Consider the following 23,876-nt stretch of genomic DNA (forward strand, 5'->3'; position numbering starts at 1 on the left):
TGTTATATAAGTATTTAAACCTTGTCCACACTTCTAATTAACCTATGTTTAGCACCTGTTCAACTAAGTCTTTACAACATAATGTTGTGATGTATCTGCAGCATTTTTGAGAGGAGTATAATGCAACCATGAGGTGTAGAGTTCTGGATGGCTGGCTAGGGTCATCTGTGCTCAGACATCAGCCAAGGTTAAGACAGACAGAGTGGCAGCACATTAGAGAAGTGCTAATTACTTTCAGACAGAACTGCTGGTCTGCACTTCTGAATATGCTTTGGTATTATATATATATCATACTGGCATATGATTATGACTTTTGCTGACACTTCTGTTCAATATTATTTGCTCAATTGTACTTTTCAGTAAATTGACTAAGACTTACTAATTTCCACTAAAACCACTAATTTCTCCTGCAAATAAATAATCCATTCTGGGATTTAAAATCTCCACCTACTTGGAAGCCAGGAGATTGCTTATGTAACAAATTAGAGCTAATTTGTTTCTCCATGATATATTAATGAACTTTTCATTTCATCATTTAACACTGTTGTGAATGTATACCACTGTTAGAAGAGCAGAAAAGTCCACAGGCTCTGGATGCTTTTGTCAACACACTAAGCAGAAATATGAAGATCTTTGCCTTGAGATTCAAGATGTAGTTTTTGTTTAATACAACTGAGATACAAATAATTTGATATGTCACAGAAAAATAAGAGGAATCACAGTGAATGCCAGAATTAAGAATAGTTCAAACTCTGATAAATTGCAGAAGATAAAACCAGCATAAATTTAAAGTTGCAGAATTTTGCAAACTTGCAGAAGATCTTGATAAAATGCACTAGTTAAGGGATATTAAAAAGTAAGAGGAAAACCCTGGAAGAGAATATTAGTGAAGCTAAAAAGGATGAATGTGATTTTGCAAAACAGGAAATTGAAATTTAGAGTCTAATACTAAATGCCCTGCAGCTACACATATAAGATGTAGACACAAATCCTGCTTCACAGGAAGCTGAATTGCTAAGATAGTTTTCAAATTCCCATTGTTGACAAGAAAACAATAGTTCACAACAACTGACACAAGCCCTGTATAACAGGTGTACACTGATTTTTAACACCATGTATGTACAGAAGAACTAGACTTTTAATTGAATTCCTTTGTAAACAGAGAGTATGTAGACAGGGTCTGAAAATAAACTGGAAAATACTTAAAAAGTTAAAGATACTGCTTATGAATATGGCAAGTTTGCAAAATGCTAGAAAATAAAATGGCTTTAATTATATTCTTATTATTCCATAAGGTGTGACAAATTGGAAAGAGGCACGTAAAAAGTAGGAAAATAAAAACACTCATATAAGAAAAAAACCAAAGCCAAAAAATTGTATCTTTTTACAGAGGTAATGAAAGGAATATGCTGTTGGTGTAATACCACCAATACAAAATCTTGCAACCAGAGCTGAAATCCACTGAGCCTAGTTTCAGAATAGTGAAAACTGTCATTCACAGAAGGAAAGGAAGACAAGTGTCAGAAAATCTATTCAGAAGCATTTTATAGGCATTTATAGGCACAATGAACTAGCTGTATCTGAGCAAGCTGCATTTCAAGATGAGAATCCCTCTCCATTCATTTCACAGAATCAACCAAAACAGCAAACACCAAAACAGTAAATCATCCTAGATTCCAAGAACTTTATTTGAAGCTGTTTATACTGAACTGCATAGTGACTAGCAGAAACTGTAAATAATTATCTTGCAAATAAAGTAAGGAGGAGTTTAGCAAAACCTCCATCAGGGACTTCTGGAGGGCAGACTTCTGCATGTTTAGGACATTGGCAGATAGAGTGTATTAAGAGGCAGTCCTGAAGGACAAAGGGGTCCAGGGAGGCCAGACATTGTTCAAGAAGGAAATCTTAAAAGCACAGGAGTGGGCTGTCCCCATGTGCCAAAAGACAAAATGGCAGGGAAGATGAATGGCCTGGCTTATCAGGGAGCTGTTACTCAGGCTTCAGGAAAAAAGGGTTTACCTCCTTTGGATGAGGGGGCCAACATCTTGGGATGCGTACAGGGATCTAATTAGGTCATGTAGAGAAAAAATTAGGAAGGTGAAAGCTCAGCTGGAACTCTATCTGGCTGCTGCCATCAATGAAAACAAAAGAAGTTTTTACAAATACATCAGTAACAAAAAGAAAGCCAGGGAGAATCTCCATCCCTTATTGGATGTGGGGCAAAACACTGGAATCAAGGATGAGGAAAAGGCTGAAATACTTAATGCCTTTTTTTGCCTCCATTTTCATTAGTCAGACCAGTGACTCCCAGGGTATTCAGCCCACTTAGCCACAGGAAATCAGACACCTTTCAGTGCTTCCATGCACGCAGCATATGTACATCTCTCTCTACATATCTGGCTAGGGCTGAGAAGCAATGCAGCACAATGCAACGGCTCTTGAATTCAGAAGTGAACAAGCACAGAATCATAGAATCACAAAATGTAGTGAGGATACAGAGATAATGGGATTTGATTGGTGGGAGCAAGAAGAGAGCAGGTAAGCAAGAAGCATGAGAAGCTTTGGGAAACTTCTTCTTGGCCTTTGCATTTGTCATCTTCAGCTTTCTTCCCTGTCCCTCTCTTACACTGGATGCTCCACTCAGGCTGGCAGCCAAAGACTACAAGGCAGCAATTTGGCTTGCAACAGACTTTTGCATATCTGCTCTCTTATTTCCCAGCACATCATTTCCTCCACACTTAAAGAAGGGTAAATATCTTAGTGATCTGCAAATTAAACTGAATTCAGTCTTTTGTAAGGATTGAATATGAGACTGTAAAGTAAGGATACCAAAATTTGATCATGAACTTGATAAAGCAAAGCATCTTTACAAATTCAAGCAATACAGACTGCAAAAATATTAAGTCTCTCACCTTTAAAGAAACACAAATCACGTTCAGTGCTTCCTTGATCTGAGGATGATGCGACTCATGAACCAGCTCCTCACAGATCCAAATACCAAGGCTGCAAAGAGCAACACATCTGCAAAACAATGTTGGAGGACAAGCTGTTGAGAAACATGCTACAATGTGCAGTCTTTATGACTAATGATATGTCTCGTTAAAATCTAATAAATATGATTTTAATATTTCAAAAAGAACTACACAAAAACCTTTATAATGGTATAATGTGTTTAAATATGAGAAAGATATCCCATGTACTCTGATGAAGACACAGGAAAGGACCAAGGAAGCACCCTTCTGAACAACTGAAAAATCCAAAAGACATCAGGAACTCCTACATCTTTATGTGTTTTTCAGATTAAAAATACTACCCAAAATCCATGTGTGTGAATTTAATACATATTTTCTTAAGACAAATAAAAAATGTGGTGGGAGTTTTCCTCCTGCCCAACATGAGAGTTTGCTTGTATTTGTTTAAAACTTCTGGTTCACAGAGACAACAGAAAGGAATGTTATTCATAGATATTTACATTTCTTTAGATTGGAAATAAGCAAACATGAAGAGAAGAAGGGTAAATCAGCACTAGAGACAGAATAGGCAGCGTTATTAAGTACTTCAGCTTTTGTTCTTGTTTCTTCATTTAAAATCACAAAATAAAAGGGTAAAGATTATTTAGATAAATGTTTTCAAATCAGCAGAGATGGATCAAATTTGTTCAGAAATGTTAAGGAGGTAGTTTAAGCAATCACTGAATCATTAGTTATTATCTTCAAGAACACAGGCTACAAATATTTTGGAAACAACTTCAGTGGTCAAAATTCTCTGGATAAAATTGAAGACCAATGAAAAATTGACAAGATGAAAGCTGATAATGAGAATTGCAAACTATTACATCTGGGAAGGAAAAATCATATGCTAGTGCAGAAACAGAAGAAGCTATGGAGCTGGTGCTGAAGAAAATTATTTTAAGGCTACACTGAATCATGAAACTGCTAAGAGGTTGCAAAAGCGCATCTTGGAAAGAAGTCCACGATAGTTTAAATAAGATGTCGAATACCCTGTTTTGTACACTGTTGCTGAAATCACAGCTGCAACGTTGCTTCCATTAAATTTTGATTAATACAGTGTAAGAATAAAGGCAAACCAGAGGGACTTCAAGTGAAAAAGCGACAAAAAAACCCAAGCTTTGGGAACCACTGCATGTAGAGGAAAAAATTAGGTAAAATTAGGTAAAAAAATTAGGTAAGAATTAGGTAAGTTATGCAACAGTCTAAGAGTTTTGTAACTTCCTTTTTAAAGAAAATTTTCAGGACCATTTAGGCAAGCTACTGTAAGGAATATTTTAAACACACTCCAGCCTCAGAGGCAGGGGAGATCACAGAAGTACCCTGCTCCCTTCCCAGTCTACACTTCTGGTATGTCTACAGTGTGTGTTTCAATCCTTTTTGATTAACAGAACATGGGAACATAGCGTGGATTTAATAATAAATCCAGATGGTTTAGGTAAGCTGGCTCAGAAAATAAACCTTTAGTATACAGAAGACAGTTTTAAGTCCATGTTACTATTTAAAAATTTCTTCAAGCTACTGAAATCTCTTCCACATCTGATGACATACTCGTGTGCAAAATATTCAGGACTCTGAGGTTTCTACAAAGAGCACCGATTTGATTAATACAGTTATTAATCTTTATAGATGGAGATCTGAAAGCGGGACTTATTTCAGATAACTGACTTCCCTGAAGCTCAGCAGAGTTGAATATGTAATGAAACACAAAACATCAAGCCTTTGAGGAAGAGTTAAGAAAGAGATTTATAGCTTAGCTAACGATAACAGCACTCAGACTTGCTAGAAATATGCAAAGCTATGTTCCTAAGTTCCAAGAAATTTAAATTCCCTCCTAGGAAATTGAAAAGATGGTTAAACCTCTACTAGTGGCTGAGCTAAGGTGAGGTAATTGTAATGTGGATCCTAAATATGATCTCTGACAGTAACCCTGATGAACTCTCTACTGCTGTGAAGCAGATGGTATCAGAGAAGTTACTACCAAAAAAGACAGTGGATAAGCTGCCACTGGGGAGTAAGATACTCAAAGCTGTGGGAACATCACTATCCCTTCAATGAAGACATAACCTTCCACTTCCTAGAAGAAAGAAAGGGGTATGGGTAACCCAAGGAGTAGCTAATTTTAATTTAATTTCATGTTATTACTCCCAGTGGTCCAACTCTGCATTTTGGAGGCAGCATAACTCAGCTTTCTGAAAGGCTGGGCATGCACATTTACATGCTCTACTATATACAAACCCTCACAGCCAGACAGGATATGAGGAAATGCATTTATCCTTCCTCTTCACAACCACACCTGCCATGACTAATTATAATAAAACTGTGTGTCAGTGCCACAGGATCAGTAATAATATCCTCAACCAACTGGACTCAAACCACCTCTTTCAAAACAGAAAGACAGGTTACCCTGAGGACAGATGGCTTCTGGAGCTTATAGAAGGTGACAAGAATCTAAACAGCCCCCCTGTAATCCTGAAGGACACAGTCAGTGACCTATTGAGATGCTTGGATCCCCACAAGTATATGGGACCAGATGGGATCCACCCAAGGGTGATGAGGGAGCTGGCAGAAGAGCTTGCCAAGCCTCTCTCTATCATCTACCAACAGTCCTGGCTCACCGGGGACATCCCAGATGATTGGAAGTTGGCGAATGTCATGCCAATCCACAAAAAGGGCCAGAAAGAGGACCCAGGAAACTACAGGCCCGTCAGCCTGACCTCAGTGCCTGGCAGGGTTATGGAACAGATCATCCTCAGTGCAATCACACAGTACCTGCAGGATGGGCAAGGGATTAGACCCAGCCAGCACGGGTTTAGAAAGGGCAGGTCATGCCTGACCAACCTGATCTCCTTTTATGATCAGGTGACCCGCCTGGGAGATGAGGGGAAGGCTGTTGATTTGGTCTACCTGGACTTCAGCAAGGCCTTTGACACCGTCTCCCACAGCATCCTCCTGAAAAAGCTGTCAGCCCACAGCTTGGACAGGGACACTCTGTGCTGGGTTAAGAACTGGCTGGAGGGCCGGGCCCAGAGAGTGGTGCTGAACGGGGCTGCATCCAATTGGTGGCCGGTCACTAGTGGTGTCCCCCAGGGATCAGTGTTGGGCCCAGTTCTGTTCAATATCTTTACTGATGATTTAGATGAGGGGATTGAGTCCATCATCAGCAAATTCGCAGACGACACTAAGCTGGGGGGGAGTGTTGATCAACTAGAAGGCAGGAGGGCTCTGCAGAGGGACCTGGACAGACTGGAGAGTTGGGCTGATTCCAACGGGATGAGGTTTAACACGGCCAAGTGCCGGGTCCTGCACTTTGGCCACAACAACCCCATGCAGCGCTACAGGCTGGGGACAGAGTGGTTGGAGAGCAGCCAGGCAGAAAGGGACCTGAGAGTCTGGCTTGACAGGAAGCTGAACATGAGCCAGCAGTGTGCCCAGGTAGCCAAGAAGGCCAATGGCATCCTGGCCTGTATCAGGAACAGCGTCGCCAGCAGGTCCAAGGAAGGGATTCTGCCCCTGTACTCAGCGCTGGTGAGGCCACACCTCGAGTACTGTGTCCAGTTCTGGGCCCCTCAGTTTAGGAAGGATATCGAGGTACTGGAGCGAGTCCGAAGGAGGGCAACCAGGCTGGTGAAGGGACTTGAGCACAGGCCCTATGAGGAGAGGCTGAGGGAGCTGGGGCTGTTCAGCCTGAAGAAGAGGTGGCTCAGGGGAGACCTCATCACTCTCTACAACTACCTGAAAGGAGGTTGTAGCTGGGTGGGGGTTGGTCTCTTTTGCCAGACGACTTTCAACAAGACAAGAGGACATGGTCTTAAGTTGTGCCAGGGGAAGTTTAGGTTAGATATTAGAAGGAATTTCTTTACGAAGAGGGTGATCAGACATTGGAATGGGCTGCCCAGGGAAGTAGTGGATTCTCTGTCCCTGGAGATGTTTAAAAAGAGACTGGATGTGGCACTCAGTGCCATAGTCTAGCAACCACAACGGTGGTTCAAGGGTTGGACTTGATGATCTCTGAGGTCCCTTCCAACCCAGCCAATTCTATGATTCTGTGACAGTATTATACTTTTTAAAATTCTGTTGTGTGAAAGAAGATGAAAAACTATAAGTATATCAGAAAAGTTTCTCCTCTTGTGTTGAGAGATGTCACCAGTTCAAGTGAACAGGTAGTGGGCTGATGAAAACTGCTCTTGGTCTTCCAGCAACAAGTTTTAAGATTCAATGAACCGATCTATCCAGTAACATTTTTCAGGCAGTTCTAATATTTTGCATTTGTTAAGTCACAATACAGTAGTTGAGCATATACAAACATGCCACTCAAAGACATAAGGCATAAGTGTGCTCTTCCTTGGTAGGCATTATAGATTTCCTGTTCTGACCTCATATGCAGGGCTCAAACTGAAAGCCTGTGGGGCCAGGTAAGGAGGAACAAAATCCTAAGCAAATTAAGAAACAGAAAACTGGTAACTATACTCTCTTAAGACCTTCACTGGATGAAGATGCTTTGGTTTAAGCATCAGAGCAATCATTTGCAGTTTAATTCTTAGCTCAGCATTTTCTGCTTCTTTTCCATACCATAAAGAAGGGCTCATGCAGCTTGGATTACTTGCTTTTCAGTTCAAAGCATGTGATTTAGGCAAAAAAATAAACACACCTTCCTCATAAATAATCTTGTTCTTAATTAAAGTAAAAATTCACTGTCTAGTACAGAAAATTTCTGAGCTGAACACCAGGGCAGACAGAAAACATACAGCTTACTCATATTTACACCCTTTCCTATGAGCCACTATTTGAGCAAGAGTACTAGGCTATACCAGTTTGACAGAAGATGTTCTTTTAATATCTCTGTGTTCAACTTCGAATTCACATGGTGGACCACAGTTTTGATAGTGGTGAAGAAAACCATTAACAAAACACAAACTATTACATTACGCTCTCTAATGTATCCACATTAAAACAATATAATTAAGACAATAAACCATTCATTTAGAAGCTCTTTTTGTATGACCTACCGTGCAGGACCAGATGGCTCTTCTCTTGCTGAACTTAACACGGTTTTAATTATGACTTCCTAAAATTAAGAGAAAAATATTAAATGATTTACCAATAACTCCATCACATGAAGCACCAGAAAATTAGAATTTCCTTACAGCACACAGAGGCATGTTGCTTAGCTGAGTCTCTAGGTCTGTGGTCAGATGACTTGTCTGCATATCATTACTTTAAGTCTGCCCCAGATGCTCATTACTGGGCAGAAGCAGGCAAATCTACCTCGATAATATCCCAGATACTACTGTGCTAACTTCTGCTGATTAATCATTTATCCAATTCTGGCCAATACGTTTCCGTAAAATATCAAGGGTGGGGAAAAAAAAGCACTAATCAGAAACGACAGCAAGCTTCTCTGAATAGCACTGAAGGCTATCACAGTATAATCTGTTACTTTGGAGGTTGAAACAAGCATTTTTTCAAAATTACATTGATTCAAAAAGTCTTTTGAAGTAGCTGCAGGACGAGTATAGTGCCTTAGGAAATTATGTCAAGAAGAATTTTGACTCAATTGCTGTGAAATGTCTCTAAAGCAGAAGGTTGCTCTCTATAAGGCTCAAGTAAAAACCCATTATGCAACAGAAACAAGGAAGAAGGAACTCAAAAATCAGTCTCCAAAAGGGAGCAAGGTATAATGCAGCTTCCTCTCTGTTTTCTCTCTCTAAACTGAAACAGTTTGAAACATAGGGGAAACCCTTCTTCAAGAAATCACACCTGACAGAGATTGCAGCAATTAAAACACATGAACTGAGCTCCATGGAGTCTCATCATACTGACACACTACCCAACTCTGTGTCATGATATAGAGGAAACAGTCTCCATTAATTTTTGTTTGGTTTTTTTTTTCTAGAAGAATATACTGATGTAAAGGCCCATATTTTATCTTGAACCTTTCAGTCTTCTTATCTCAGATCATTAAAGCTCTGAAACAACACATCATTTCCTTTTACAAACTTGTGAAAACACTTTATTATTAAGTGACTAAGAATTATAAATTATGTTTAGTAGTATAAAGCTTGACAAGATTTTATAGGCTCTAGAGCCTGATAATCTATTAGAAATTATTTCTAAAAACTTAATCTTTAAATTTTAGTTAGCATTTCCTGGAGAAATATCTTACCAAACATATACTTGGTAGCTGAATAGTATCGACTTTTAAAATTCTTACCTTAACATCTGTAAACTGAGACACAGCAATGTCAGGAATGTTTGGATGAAGAGCTGGTAGTTCATGATATAAATTGGGAAAACAAACTAATGATCCTAAAAGAACTTGTGCTTCCACTCTTGGTGCCTAAAAGAAAAAAAGATAGGGGAAACATACATATTCTTACTGCAGTCAGGAAGCTGGTATTTCTAGCTGCCTTAAAAGAGAACAGCTGAAACTCTACATGGCTATTTCTTTTCTCCTTCTGAAAATTTTACAGAGCTGATCAATCCGAGACCACAGCTCCACAGATTGGCTACTCATACACACCCATGCTCCAGTTTTCCAAGATGGCCAAAAGGAAATGGCTGAGAAGTGGCTGAGCTATTAACTAGGTTTGGGTCTTAGGTTCAGTTAATTGAACAGGATGTGGAAAACTACTGGATATGACACGAGGCACTCCTGGACATGGCAGGTAACACTGTCAGAAGCTGACAGAGGCTTCAGATAGTACCTTGAGGGAGGCTGAATTTCACAGTTGGTTAAAGGAGGAATGGTGTGAGAAACAGTCAAAACTCACAGACAACTGAAGAGGAGTACTGGGGAACTTTGGGGGAGTACAGTCATGCGAGGCCAACAGCACCTACCTAACCATATCAGTATTACTATATAAGGCTGAAGTTACCCAGGTAACAATTTATAAAATACATCCACATAGTGCAAACACTGGCAGATCTGAGTTTTCAAGCCTGATCACCAAAGCCATTGCATAGCAGAGATACAGAGGAATAAACATACTTTCAACATGAAGGTATGGTTAAAATGAATATTTATTTTAAAACATTTTAAAGCACAGATAAATGGCAGTCACAATTCAGAGACCTCTGAAGTGAAAGAAGATTCTCTGCTCTAATAGTAATTTTTGCATTTCTCACGTATCTTCTGCAGAGACCTTGCATGTGTAGTGTTCTAGAATAAACCACTGATAGTAACTGTATTTGCTAACGACTACATTGACTTCTGGGAAAAAGTTAAAATCCCAGTCAAGAGAAAATACCACTGTTTTCTCTCAAGCCGTTTCCACCCCCACATAAATGAGAACGAACTGACAAAACTTACATTGAGGAAAGAAGATGCAGCCACCCTTCCTGCTGCTACAATGAAATCCATAATAAGCATGGTGGCACCAGGCAAACCAAGTGAAAAGAATTGAGGAGAGCAGTGCTTGATGATGGTATTGACAATATCCTTGCAGGATGAAAAGGGAAAAAAGGAAGAGTATCAACAAGATGAACAATGAATGAAGAAAAGGCAAGTACTCATTGCTGTGTGAAGAATAACATAAAAAAGATAAATTCCTTAAGTATACTGATATTAATATAAGTAAACTGTAACATAATTTATAGATCAACCTAATCTTGGACACTATTATATAATGTTGGTACCAGGTCATATTTTGTATTCATTTACATTTAGCTTTTAAGAGTTCTATAAATTATTAACCTTTCATTATACATGTACAGAGGAAATAGTGAGGAAAATATTTCAATATTTTCAATAAACTACTCCTGTGTAGTGGCCACAATTTACTTCTCCACTACATGAACTGTTACATCAGGAAGCAAGTAAAAACAGTAGACCTTGGAGAGATATACTCCCTTTTTCTTATTTTGAGTCATGCTGTATATATTAACCTCAATTTTGTAATTAAACTTACTTGATCAACATGAAGAAGTCCACAGTGCATTATATTGTAGAAATGAGTTAGAAAATCCCTGTTTGGAGAAACATCCTGTCTTCGCTTCATTGTCTTACAAATCAGTTTATAAGCATGTAGCTTTCCTTGTTTGTACTTATCAGTCAGCACCGTAGCCTACAGTTTTAAAACAATATTTATTATTCATAAATAAAAAAACCCCATAAAACATTAAACATTAGTCTACAGCTACATAAACTTTTTCTCCTGCTTTACTGCTTAGTGCTCAAATTTACCTTGAACAGCCATGGTGTTAGAATCCTCAATGGTGGAATTAGAACTGGTGGTGATGGTGAAGTTAGGTTATCTGTTGAAATACCAAGATTGTCTCTTATCTGCAGGTATTAAAAACAAAACAAAATCACAAATATTTAAGAGAAATACATAAAGCGGTGAGGTTTTTTTTCCTTCTGAAAATCCTTCTGAAATCCTGCCAGTTCAGGTCAGGATAGAGAACAGAATCCAGTTCTTTTACCTTGGCTAGATTCTGCCACAGTTCACAAAGGTAATCAAAAACCTGAGCATGAATCTCAGGATCCATGATGCTGTTGACATCTCCCAAAATTCCAAGCATTCGCCTCCACATCACAGTAGCGACATCTGCATGCCAGCCTGTGAGTGTTCCCCCAGCCATCACGCTGCAACACTCTGAGGGGAATTCACTAGTTTCTGTAATGAAACAAAAAAGTACAGTGAGACCTGTCTCTCCAGAGAAAGAAAAGTTCTGATGTAACTATTACATACCATTTATTAAAATCAAGAGGAAAAAAAAAATTAGGCTAAAAGAGTAAAATATTTCTTTCCCATTCAGCCACCTCTACACTGGAAATGTTTTTAAACTCTGTAGAAGAACTGACCTCTTTCTAATATTCTTTCTGTAAGTAACATTTAAGGTCACTTCTGGACCAGTACTACTGGTCTGATGGATCTAGTAAGACCACTCCTAAGTGCTGTCTTACACTCTTTGGAGTCAATGAATCTCCAGAACTCCACTTCTCTGCTTCCAAACAAATTACATTTCAACTTCAATTTTTTCTGAATGAAACAGAACAATGATTCTCCTTAGAATCTACAAAGGAATGCATTCTATAGTAAATTGAAGAGAAAGCTGAGAGTAAATTTGTCTCTGACTAGTCTTCTTTAAGCAGTAAATCTGTATGAGTGGAGAGATAACATTCAGTAACCTAGCACCACAGTCTTGCTCTTACCTCTAGCTCCCTCTATGTGTCAGTGCTATATTGATGAATGTTTTTTTTAGGCGAAAAGATCTTAATCTATTTTGTCCATACAAAGAAAACTTCAATAGAGTACAATGGCTAAAGTCTACTCAGTTCACACCTAACTACCTAAACAGCCATATTAAATCAGCTAACAATGCACAGTTTTAAAGCAGCAGGAATCCAGAACAATCTCCTTTCCACCCTGCCAGACTTTCAAAACACCTCAGCACCAGAATTTACTGAGATCTTCTGAAAATCTCACAGCTTCTACAGGCATACAAAATCAAAATGCAATCTGAATTCAGCCTAATCACATAGCCTCCTCTTTTGAAGTTCTGGACCACTGTGATAGAGACACTAAAGGCTTTAGTCTGTAGATTTCAAATTACAAAGCAAAATGATGTTATTTCTGCCCATCAGTAGGCTACTTAAAGAAAAAGGGTCTGAAATCATCAGACACCCTTCTGTTTCCATGAGACCAAACATGGAGAAATAAATGAGCACTGTGTTTATAAAGTGAACGTATCCTAGAATTCAGTAGCTTTGGATAGTGGAAGTAACCATGAATTTTTTGAAAATACCAAAGTGATTGCAAACAATATGCCAAGAAGAAATTATAACATTACTTTAAAATTATGTCTTATTACTTGTACATCGATGATAAAACAGTCTTATGACAGGGCCACATGCTAAATTAATCTGCCACAACTCCGAACATCAAAAAGAATATAAATGTGTGGATTATTAATCCACTGCTAACAGTAACAATGAAATGCAAGATAAATTGCAAAAAGTTTTTGCTTGCTTTTAAATCACTGTCATTAAATACTTTTAAAAGTGCAGATGAAATAGCCTTGTACAGGATTGTCTACATTTATGTGATATTAGCTACTTCACTATATATGGCATTTGAAAGAAAGAAAGAACAGTTTTATATATTCTATTCCAGATATTGCCTAGGTCATCTGGCGTCTGTAAAACAGAGTGGTGGAGCTTCTCATCCAGCTGCAGATCCTTCTGCTCAATATGATCTGCATGAAGAGTGGCAGGAGAGGGTGTCTGTGATCGGGATCCAAGAGCAGATTGGATTGGAGAAGCACTTTCAGAGCCTGCAAATGCAATTTTTAACAATTACCTTACAAGCCTTTTCTATTTTGTTGAGCTACTGACATGTTGTTTAAACATAGCATTAAAAGAAAACTGAACTAGTTTTATATACCAAATCTGGGAAAGAAAAGTTATAAAAACTGTAAGCAGATATCCCTATGAATGATGCTCTAAAAGAAAATGAGTTACATGCAGGAAAAGTGAGAGATGAACATCAAAGTAATGGGTAAATGAATTAACGGAGCACTATTTTGGGTCCAAATAATTTTATCTATCTTTGTTCTGTAGTGCCTTCAGTGTTCTGAACCAGACAAATTTCTTTCCACATCCTGTCACTTAAATTTCTCTCCACGCAAGTGTTGAAGCAAAAATTTTCCAGAGACAACTGCTTTTCTAGGTTTATGTATGCATGCAAGTTAATTTATAAATTAAAGCTCAGTAACTGACAATTTTTTATGTTTATCTGCTGATTGTGCTGAGAAAATCCATGTGGAGGGAAAGTTCAGTAAAGTTAGGAAATGTTATTTCCTCTAAGACAGGAAAACACAAGTGTTTGAGAGGCAGTACTCCAAAGGCCAATCACAGCATCAATTGCCACTGAGCAATCTCTCAAGGAAACACTTTGATCTCCTCTGAAGAGAGATCTGTGGAGAGGAAGTAGGTATTTTTAGTTTTCTTCTGCCCTACCTTAGTTTTACTTCCTGAATTTGCCTCAAGATCCTTATGAAAAGCTGGGTTTGGTCAGAACATCAGATGGTACAAAAAAAGAACCAAATTCACCACATTCACCCTATACATCAGCACATGTTTCAAATGGAGGAATTCAAATCTATTCATTTTAACACTTAGATAAATGTAACTGGGACCCAAAAATATTATAATGATATGTGAAGTTCAGCAGCCGAGACTGAGGAACAACAATGAGAAACTGAATCTGTAGTAATTTTCCCAAATTATTGGCTGTGAAGTGTTATTCTCTATATAATAATTTGTTTAAAGAACTTGACAGAAAACGTCAGTGCTATCGGAAACTGTCGTAATCTTAATTATACTGTTAAACTGCAAAAGTTTCTACCTGATTTAAATGGCAAAGCCAATGAAGCTTTTACCATAAATTTAAATCAACAACTCTGCACAGGAGAGATGGACACCAATGGCCTCACACACAGACAAATGTTTCACTCAACAGGCAATGACGCTCTCCTCTCACTTGTTTGCCACCTGCTCACAAAGATAATGTAAAATACACACTTTGAAGGTGTTCAAAGAAATCTTTTCCTTCTACTCTTCCAGTATGCTCACTAAAATGGGGGGATGGATGAAAGAAGACCAAGAGAGAGAGCAAGAAAGTGATGCAGGGAAGAGAGAAAGTGAGAGTGGGGGTAGAGAGGGAAGGAGGAGAAAAAGGGAAGGAAGGAGGCAGGGAGGGCAAGAGACTTTCATATGATGGAAGAGACTGGACAGAAATCATAATAGAAAATTTGCTGAACTACTGGAATCTTCTACATAGCACTAAAAGATCCTCCAGCATACATGGGCCCAGATGTAACAGAGATTATCACGGGTTCAGCTTGTTCTAAGACTCATAAATAGCAATCAATAGTAAACTCAAATATTTGCTAAGAATATGGAAAAAATGGCTATATCGCAAGAAGAAATTTTCTTTCCCAAAACCTTCAAATCAAAATTAACCATTAATTTCTTACATGTGTTTTGATGATGACTGCATGGATTTGCTAGTATTTAATATAGTGAATTTACATTGCAGTGTCCCTGCCATAGGACTCTGCATACATCAAATTTCACTACATAGATGCCTATCTTTCATAAATTTTTCAAGGAAATAATGCCTTGTGTTTTCTTCTTATGTATTAATTTAGCAGAAATTAGACAATGGGCTCCAACACTGTTGGGGGCATGGAATAGTTAGAGACAGACAGTGTAATTGCACAAGTCTTGTTTCCTCAGAAAACTCATCTAAAGTTAAATGCACGTGACACACAAAAGCTGGCTCTCTAAAACAGTGGTCCAAACAACAAGAAGAGACAACCACAGAATGTCTCAATGGACAACTTAGTCATTAATTGCAATTGATACAATTATATTGCAAACTTGGACAAAAATATAAAACAATAATGACATTTTTAACATACAAAAATAAACAAACTGAAAAAAACCCCAGGTTTTCTTTGACAACTTTCAACAAGCACATAGTAAAGAGAAAAATGAAGAGAACGTAAGTCAAACTGAACATTGTTGAACGAGCTGAACAACAATGTCCAAGAAAACCATGGTTCTTTCAGGAGAAAGGCCATTTTAGAAAGTGAAAATTCTGATGGGGGAAGTAAAGATGTTTTCCAATATATCTGAAAATGAAGAGTTTGATTTCTTATGGAGAACAAGACAGAGTCAGCGTTCACAGATAAAAAGTACTTGTTCTCTGGGGTTGTAACAGAAATGGTAGTGTGCAACAGTTACTGAACAAGGAATATGAAAATGACTATGTACATCTTTACTTCTCATTGAAAAAGTCTGGCAAGAGACCATTCTTCCAAATACTCCTCAAGAAGATTCTCTCAGGAAGGAGCCCATTAGTTCAGGTTAACCACACCACTTGCTGGTTGCTAATTTAATTGTTAACTCTCTTTCTTGCAAGAAACAGTTGCAAAGTAAACCAGTGGAGCCTCAAGCCCATCAGCTGAGGTTTACACAATCTTACATGGCACAATAACTAACATTTTGCATATCAGAAGCTCCCAATTACATTAACAGACAATAAAGAGAGAGGTTAAGAAGGATTTATATACAAGAATACCATGATACTTCAGTGTGATACACGTTTGCAAGAGCATTGTCAAAGCCTTCCAAGAAAAAGCTCTGCCCATAAAACTAGCTATTTAATTGTCAATAATAGAAGGACACTTGTCAGAGATCTAGCACGCATTATGTGGTAAGAGTATCCTCCCTGGTAATTGTATAGATTTTTTTAGGAAGGATTAAAAAAACATTTAATACCAAGACAAGGATCCTATGGGTAACCAAGTCGGACAAAGGTTTTCCACTTATATTACTTCTCACATTACTTTTCAATAGCAATCAAAAAATAATTGAAATCCAAGAATCATCTTGGACAGAATAGATTCATTGTAGGGGCTGAAGCTTGCATTCTTCAGGATGGATGGAAAATTTCTCGAATAAATGCTTTTTTAGGGTTTTTTTAACTACTTTACCAGTAATAGTTGCAGCTTCAGCAGACAATGGTTGCTGATTGAGACTACTTGTTTCTGAATCTATGTGGAGTGTAGTTAGACTGGCCACTTCTTGCTCCTCAGCACTCTGTTGCTGTCCTGAAATTGCATCAACGTCAGTGGAAGCTGGTGTCCCTGCCTCAGTGCCAAAGCTGAAATCTGTATGAGAAAAGCACCGAATTAGCTTACAACACCACTTACATAATAAAACAGAAGCCTGGGACCTCCAAAATACTCCATGGAAAACTTGAATGTGTGTCTCCTACACTACTAAAACACTTCTGCAAAATCCACAAAAAATGTATTTGACAACTAAGGATACTCTCATTTTTGTCACAAAACTGTGCCTGTACTTCTGAAGAAGACATTCCTACTGCATGCCAGGTATTCTGCTTAGTTGCTGTAAAGTGGACCTCCATGGCAATAAAGTAAAAATAATGGCAACACATGAAGGGATTTATTTGCAAAATTTACAAGCTGGAAGAAATATTCAAGTTGATTGTTAAAGCACTAGCTTCAAACTAAAAATGTTATGGCAAATTATAATCTAACAGCTTTTTCAACACTCAAGAAAAAATGTCATGTTGAAATGTAGGTTTAAATACTATCACTTAGTTGTGTAACATCTACATATCTCAAAATTCTAATTTCTTCAATAAACATTATTTCTCTCTTACATAATACATGAAGTCGTAATTCCCAGCAACCATAATGACCTCATCTATTCAACATGAGTGGAATGGGTAAATGAAAACTCTTTCGTTATTACACAAAGCATACTTCCTTTAAAAAACATACTCACTATACTGTGATACTACACTTAGTATCTTGGTTAAACTCTAGCTACACAAAGCCTGCTGTAAAAATATCAGAATCCTTTCAGTTGGAAGGGACCATTACCTAGCTCCAGCCTCGCTGTCATGAACGGAGGGACACCTTCTGCAACAGGTTGCTCAAAGCCCCACCCAACCTGGCCTTGAAAACTTCCAGGAAAGGAGCATCCACAACTTCCCTGGGCAACCCGTTGCAGTGTCTCACCACCCTCATAGTAAAAAATTCCTTCCTAATGTCCAATCTAAACCTACAGTCTTCCAGTTTAAAGCCATTACCCCTTGTCTTGTTGCTACATGCCACTATAAAAAGTCCCTCTTCAAGTTTTACACAAAGGTTTTCAAATAACTAAAGTAACTGCCTAAATATGAAACATTTCATTTTTGTATTTCGTGCAACTAAAACAGGTATGCTCCATGGAGAAGACAATATTGTTTTCTAATGTCTGTTCACTGTTGCTCTGCTTTTTGCTCAGTAGTATTTCAGTGCTGTTGTGTTTTGTATACTTTAAACACATTAAGCGCTCAAGAACTCTGCTTCATTAACTTGCCAATGATTTAAATGGGAAAACTCTTTACAGTAAACTGCAGTAAACAGGATATTTAAAAGCCATCAATCCAAAATGCTATTACTTTTGTAAAAATATACTTGCTTTCAAATTTGCGGCCATCGTACTGGAAGGCACTGAACGAGTCCGAGTGGCTGTCTGAGCTGACCAGGTCACTGCTGCCCGCGCTGGCCGGTGATGTCCATTCAGACGGCACACCCGGGTCGTCTATAGGACGCATCTGGTTCTGTTTATTCAATATATCAGGAAGGTCTTTAGGAACTTCCAGGCTGCCAGGACTGCTTCCTCTTCTTGTCACATTCTAAACATTGAAGAGACATAAATTATCTTACAATCCTGGATTGCTTACTTACAAAAAACTGAAAAAGCAATCCCACCTTTGCAAACCGCTCGCAACCATCTAAACCTATCTAAACTATTTACATACATGGTCAAGACTTTCCAAAACCCCAAACAGGCAGCAGAAATTGAACAACACATACAGTCACAGAATTTCATAAACATAAATATAAATTTCACTTGCACAATGAATTTTTGGGAATATATGCTAAAAGGCTAGGATTCAGACTAGCACATGGTCAAGACTTGTGAGAAAAAAAGAAAAAAATCATATTAATACCAGATTATGTCTAAATTATTAAAAAAAAATATTATCATTGGTTCTAGACAGAAGCAGAAAGAAAATGTTTTCTGGCCTACAAGATACTCTGCTATAAGCAACAATTTAATGTGCACCACACGCAAATTAATTAATTCATGTGTTAATTTTCTCATGATTAAGCCAAAACCTTGGCCTTCACTGGGACACCAAAGATAGCATATAGCAGAAATAACGCACATAGATTGTTTATATAAAAGGTGGTATTCTATTTAGTCTTCAAGCCACATTTTTCCATTTTTCTGCATGAGAGGGAAGAGAGATAAAAGTAGAAAAGCCACTTTATGAAACAGGTTGAAATCTTGATGCATTATGAGAATGCAGATGACTTCCTTTGTAGTGTCTCTGGTTTTTTTACTACTCTATTACTAAGCAGAGATTTACTCAGACTGACAAGCCTCTCATGATACAAAGTTTCAGCATTCAATAGATATAAAAGGGTAAAACTAATATCATTAGAATATTCTTCTGCCCTTTATTGAAACAACTAAACTACTTGTTTACAACTTATTAAAATAATCTTCTTAAAAAAAAAGTTAAAAGATTGTAAGCAGAAAAAAAGAACTGAACTTTGAAACGCTACATTTGTTACCCACTCTTTTCTTCAGTTCCAACTTTTTTTTTAATACTTCCCTTTTCATTGCTAGTTAATAAAACACTTCTCTCTTCAAATCAGTTGTTTCATTCTGTAAGCATTCAACAGTAAACAGAAATTCTTGACTTAAAATTTATTAAAATTTCTCAGTACGAATGCCATTCCAAACAACATGACACTTCTGGAAAAGTGAAGGAAGGAAGCATAGGGAAAGTTGGTTGAGTTAGCAGAGAAATATTTAGAAGAAATTATTCAACATTTGTAAGTGAAATTAAAAAAATTAAGGAAAACATACCTGGCGTAGTTTTGCTGTTACACTGACTATACCTGTAGTGAGCAGTACCACACTATACAATGGCACCTAACTATGGAGCACACTGAGGAATGAAAATTTACATATAAACTATTATTCTGAAAGTGCCTGTGTGCAAAGATCTTTACCGGTGCAATTAAGGCTGTCTAATTCAATGAGACTGTTCACCTGACAATAACTTCTGCATTGGTCCCACAACGAAGATTCAAAAAGGCATGAATCTATGTCAAAGGCAAGGAATAGCTGTGATATCCTTAACTCCTGCTTCATAAGCTCCAGAGAAAGATGTTTTACTGAACTGATGTGTTCAGGCAGACATGTAGACCTACAAACAGAAATGTAGGAAGCTTAAAGGCTTACCAGAGCACTACCACTGCGGAGTCTCTCAGCAATAAATTCATCCATGAGGTCAGGAACATTTGTATTGCTGCTGCCAATATCACTATCAATAGGGTGCAGCTTTTGACTCATGTCCTCTCTATTAGCTAAAAGCAAATGAACAACTGTTTATAGTAAAGAACACATCAACACATTTGCAAAACAACATGTAAAAAATTAAAAAAACACCCCTAATGAACAGAAATAAAAAATTCGAAATTGCAAAACATGCATTTTAATATTTCCCCTCTTTTAAAGCAGATTCTACTTTTAGAATTAGTACAGCTTCTTCTTCCCACTAAGCAGGGGTTAGTTGATTTCCAGTACCACCTTTAAGAGCAAGAAGCTTATAGGTAAGCACTACTCAAAGTTGTTAATGCTTGCTTTAAGGATACAGCATTCATTCGTCCTCCATATCACAGAAAATGAATAAAAAATCTTTAAAAAAAATTATATGATTTCTACAGTCTCCTTCATTGCATTTCAATGTAGTAGAAAAATGAACCTAGATTGTATTATGTACTGATTACAAATGTCAATGTGGCACTGTATACAGTTAGTATAAATAGTGCAATAGAAACAGTTACATGCTCATACATGGAATGAAAATTTAAAGTCTGGATGGTAAATGGTTATGGACAACTAATTACATTCGCTTATTTATCAGTGCTATATTTTTGATATAACTATAATGTACATATTTAACTGTCTGTTGCACCTAACTTCATGATCTTCACCTCTGAAGTCTTCAACATATTCCAGTTCGTGTTTTCTCTCCAAGAATTTTTCCCTCAGTGACATCTCTCATGAGACCACAGTGCAGTTTATTCTAATATTCGGGCTCTGTCAAATGTTAGATTTCAAGTAACATGTACTTCTAAAATTAGTGCTTTCTAGGTATCACTTTCTCACAAGTTTAGATTATGCAGGGAAGCAAATCTGCGTTTTTGTGGCCCATGACAGTCACGCTCTCATGGTGCTGCTGTGCTTACAAAGACTGCCCTCAGGTGGCATTAACATCTTGATGCAGGATGCATTACAGAATCCTCTGTTAATCATGCCAGCATAACAAGAAGAAAAAAGAAAACCTACATTACTGCTGAAAGTTCATTTATTGTTCATGTAAGGTTATTTAAGATGTGAACTAAGCCAATGGATATTACAGCGACAGCCTTCATTTTTTAATCAGTCCACAGAGGTCTCAGTTATCAAGATGAGGACTATTATGAGACCTTCATGAACATCCACGATTGCAAGAAAAAAGAAAGCAATGAAAGATGTTGCCATTTTGTGTTTTGACGAATACAGAAAGGCCTACAGTATGTTTTGAAAAAGATTCAAACAAAACCATATGATTAGAATCGCAGAGAACTGTCATAATGAAGTAATTTTCTGTTTAAGACTGTTTTTTAAGAATTATCGAAACTGACTTTCAAATGTAAATTTGAGGGTCTTGTTTTGGAGGAGGAAAAGGAAGAAGAGAAGAAGGAGGAGGAGGAAGAGGAGGAGGAGGAGGAGGAGGAGGAGGAGGAGGAGGAGGAGGAGGAGGAGGAGGAGGAGGAGGAGGAGGAGGAAGAAGAGAACACACTAAATGAACCAGAAATTCAATTAGCTCAACCTAGCTGGTCAAGAGCCAGGTCCTTCTGACAAACAAACTACACTGAGTGGAACAGCATATTCTGATCAAGTATGCATATGCCAATCATTCAGTAAGCTGAATTTTAAGGCTCTGCATGGTAGATGAAAATTCCAAACTCTCAAGGCTTAGTCCTGAACCAGGTCATTTACTGTCTCTTCCTCTTCCCTAACCTGATGGTATTCAGCAGCAAAGAGGTTTAACTAAATATCTCGAAAAGGAAAATTAGTAACTTAAAGTATGTAAAAGTAACTTATGCTGGGAAAAATCAGCTGGCTGTAGGCGCATGCATAACGAAATAGGGAAAGCAGTGATCATCCCAAAGCCTTTTGATTGCTTATCAGAGCTTGCTTCAGTTGCATTAAGCCAAACTGGTGCTGCCTTTCTCCTTTTGCACTTTGCACACTGTTAGTGCTCACCTGCAGCTTTCCTTCCAAAATAGCCCATTACATGACTGTACAGATCCCTCAGTGGAGCCTCTGCTGGCATTCTGTTCTGTCTCTGTGGGGAAACATTTGCCTTCGGCTTCGAAAGAGCATGTACAACAGTTTTATAAACACCACCTAGGGAGCCCTGCTGTTGCGCTGACTCCTGACCTGATGCTCTAAAGGCACTACGATTATGGAACTGATTAACTGCAAGAGCTTCTTTTTGCAACATGGCTGCTTGAGTTTCTGTAGAGTCCTTAATTTGCTTGCTGCCAGCTGAAGCAGCATTGACTGCATCTAGAGGTCTATATATTCCAGGTCTAACCAGCTCCGTGACAGGTGGTGATGAGCTGGAGCTGGTGCTTGCACTGGTACTGCTGTTGCTGCTACCACTACTGCTACTACTGAAGCCACCGAGCTTACGAAGTCTTGCTTTCCAAGCAGCCTCTTTGCTCTCAAGAGGATTGTAAAACTGAACTGATTCTGTGGATGGCCTAAAGGTAACATGAACACTATTTCTTTTTTTAGTCGTTATTTTCATTATTTTGGCCCTATGAGTTACCGTTTCAGATATACTCCTCTTAGTCGGTGACAGTTTGCTTGTGCCTGCGGTGTGAGGTATTTGAGGGTATACTTGTGCTTTAGGAAGAATTTTCTTCGCATGCGTAACACGCGAGTTGGTTACTTTCTCATTAAACTGGGCACTTTTATTATTTTCAGCTACTGCTGCTTCCACAGCTAAATCTACATCAACTTCAGTTGCTGCTTGCCTGTACAGGTATCTCTTGCCTTCTTTGCCGCTAGGACTACTTGACCCGTGATTGAATGCACTTTCATAGTGTTTATCAACATTTAGCTGTCTGGCTTTATCGAGTGCTTGGTTTCTTGTAAAAATGTCTACTTGAGCAGGTGCAATATTACTTATAAAGCCACTTCGGTTTTGTTCTAGGTGCAGCTCTGTGTTATCGGCTCTTTCTGCAACAGTGATGCTATCCACGCACGGAACGGTCTGATCCCTATTTTCTAATTCATCCAGTGGTAATCTATCGTTCCTATATACTGCTGCATCAACTTCATGAGCAGAAGCCTTACATTTATCTATCTCAAAGTTACCGCAAAGTTCTTCTTTTTCTTTAAGATATTGTCTCAGAGAGGAAAGGAGATCATCTTCACCTTCAAGGTCAACATACTGGCTTTGTTCAAAGGCTGTGTTTGCAAACTCTACTGGCCCTATTAAATGACAAAGATGGTCATAAATACTATCCCCAACTTCCAAGGAGGACTCTCTGCTATTTGTATCAGTGATATGGCTTTCAGTGGATCTATTTATTGAAGAGGTTTCAGTGGAACTCTGTAAGCTTGGAGCATGATGGGATGAACTGTCAATGACAGGAACTGCACCTTTGGCTCGTTCAACTGCGAATGGTTCCAGGATGTCAGAGGTGCTGCTGCTTCGTGGCAGTGGCTGTTCCTCATTTAATGCACCAAAAACTTCACTGGGAGCATCCTCACTCTGTGAAAAATGTCTGACTCGAGGAGGACGTGGAAGAATTTGAGCATCGTCAATGTCTGCAGGAAAAAAGTATATGTAACATGCACTAAAATTTGCATACAGAAACAGTACTATTTACCACTACATCCTAATTACATGACTTTAAAAGCCAGGAAAGTCCAGAGCCTTTTTTTCTTAAGCACAACAAATATATTTTTTCCAATACTAGAGTGTTAAAAGCATACACACATAATATCCAGTATAGAATGTAATATAAATGAGTTAGACCATCAGAACACAGTTTTAAATGTTAACATGCATAACAAACAGTGAGACCATGGAACATTTGGAAACACAGTTCAAGCTAGGGCTGTGCCAATCAGTTCAACAGTTCAACTGGTATTATTCCAACCGGTTTGCTCAGCAAATGGTTGTCACCTGGAGT

General features: G+C 38.2%; 1 protein-coding gene across 6 annotated transcripts in view; it reads right to left on the bottom strand.

The window, feature by feature from the left end:
• RALGAPA1 (Ral GTPase activating protein catalytic alpha subunit 1) overlaps window positions 1–23,876 on the bottom strand; it is a 125,104-nt gene that overhangs the window by 57,471 nt on the left and 43,757 nt on the right. For 3 of the 6 annotated variants that reach the window (XM_030451643.1, XM_030451642.1, XM_030451641.1), the window contains 12 exons: window positions 23,341–23,508; window positions 19,858–19,982; window positions 18,016–18,232; window positions 16,515–16,691; window positions 13,134–13,286; window positions 11,433–11,626; window positions 11,194–11,292; window positions 10,919–11,074; window positions 10,321–10,449; window positions 9,223–9,348; window positions 8,018–8,076; window positions 2,913–3,021 (listed from right to left, as the gene is read on the bottom strand). In XM_030451643.1, the coding sequence (XP_030307503.1) occupies window positions 2,913–3,021; window positions 8,018–8,076; window positions 9,223–9,348; window positions 10,321–10,449; window positions 10,919–11,074; window positions 11,194–11,292; window positions 11,433–11,626; window positions 13,134–13,286; window positions 16,515–16,691; window positions 18,016–18,232; window positions 19,858–19,982; window positions 23,341–23,508 (1,712 nt within the window). Of the gene's footprint in view, window positions 1–2,912; window positions 3,022–8,017; window positions 8,077–9,222; window positions 9,349–10,320; window positions 10,450–10,918; window positions 11,075–11,193; window positions 11,293–11,432; window positions 11,627–13,133; window positions 13,287–16,514; window positions 16,692–18,015; window positions 18,233–19,857; window positions 19,983–21,930; window positions 23,509–23,876 lie in introns of all 6 variants that reach the window. The other 3 variants (XM_030451638.1, XM_030451639.1, XM_030451644.1) reach the window with 2 other exon arrangements.

This window comes from Calypte anna, chromosome 5A (assembly GCF_003957555.1).
Source record: "Calypte anna isolate BGI_N300 chromosome 5A, bCalAnn1_v1.p, whole genome shotgun sequence".
Lineage (NCBI taxonomy): Eukaryota > Metazoa > Chordata > Aves > Apodiformes > Trochilidae > Calypte > Calypte anna.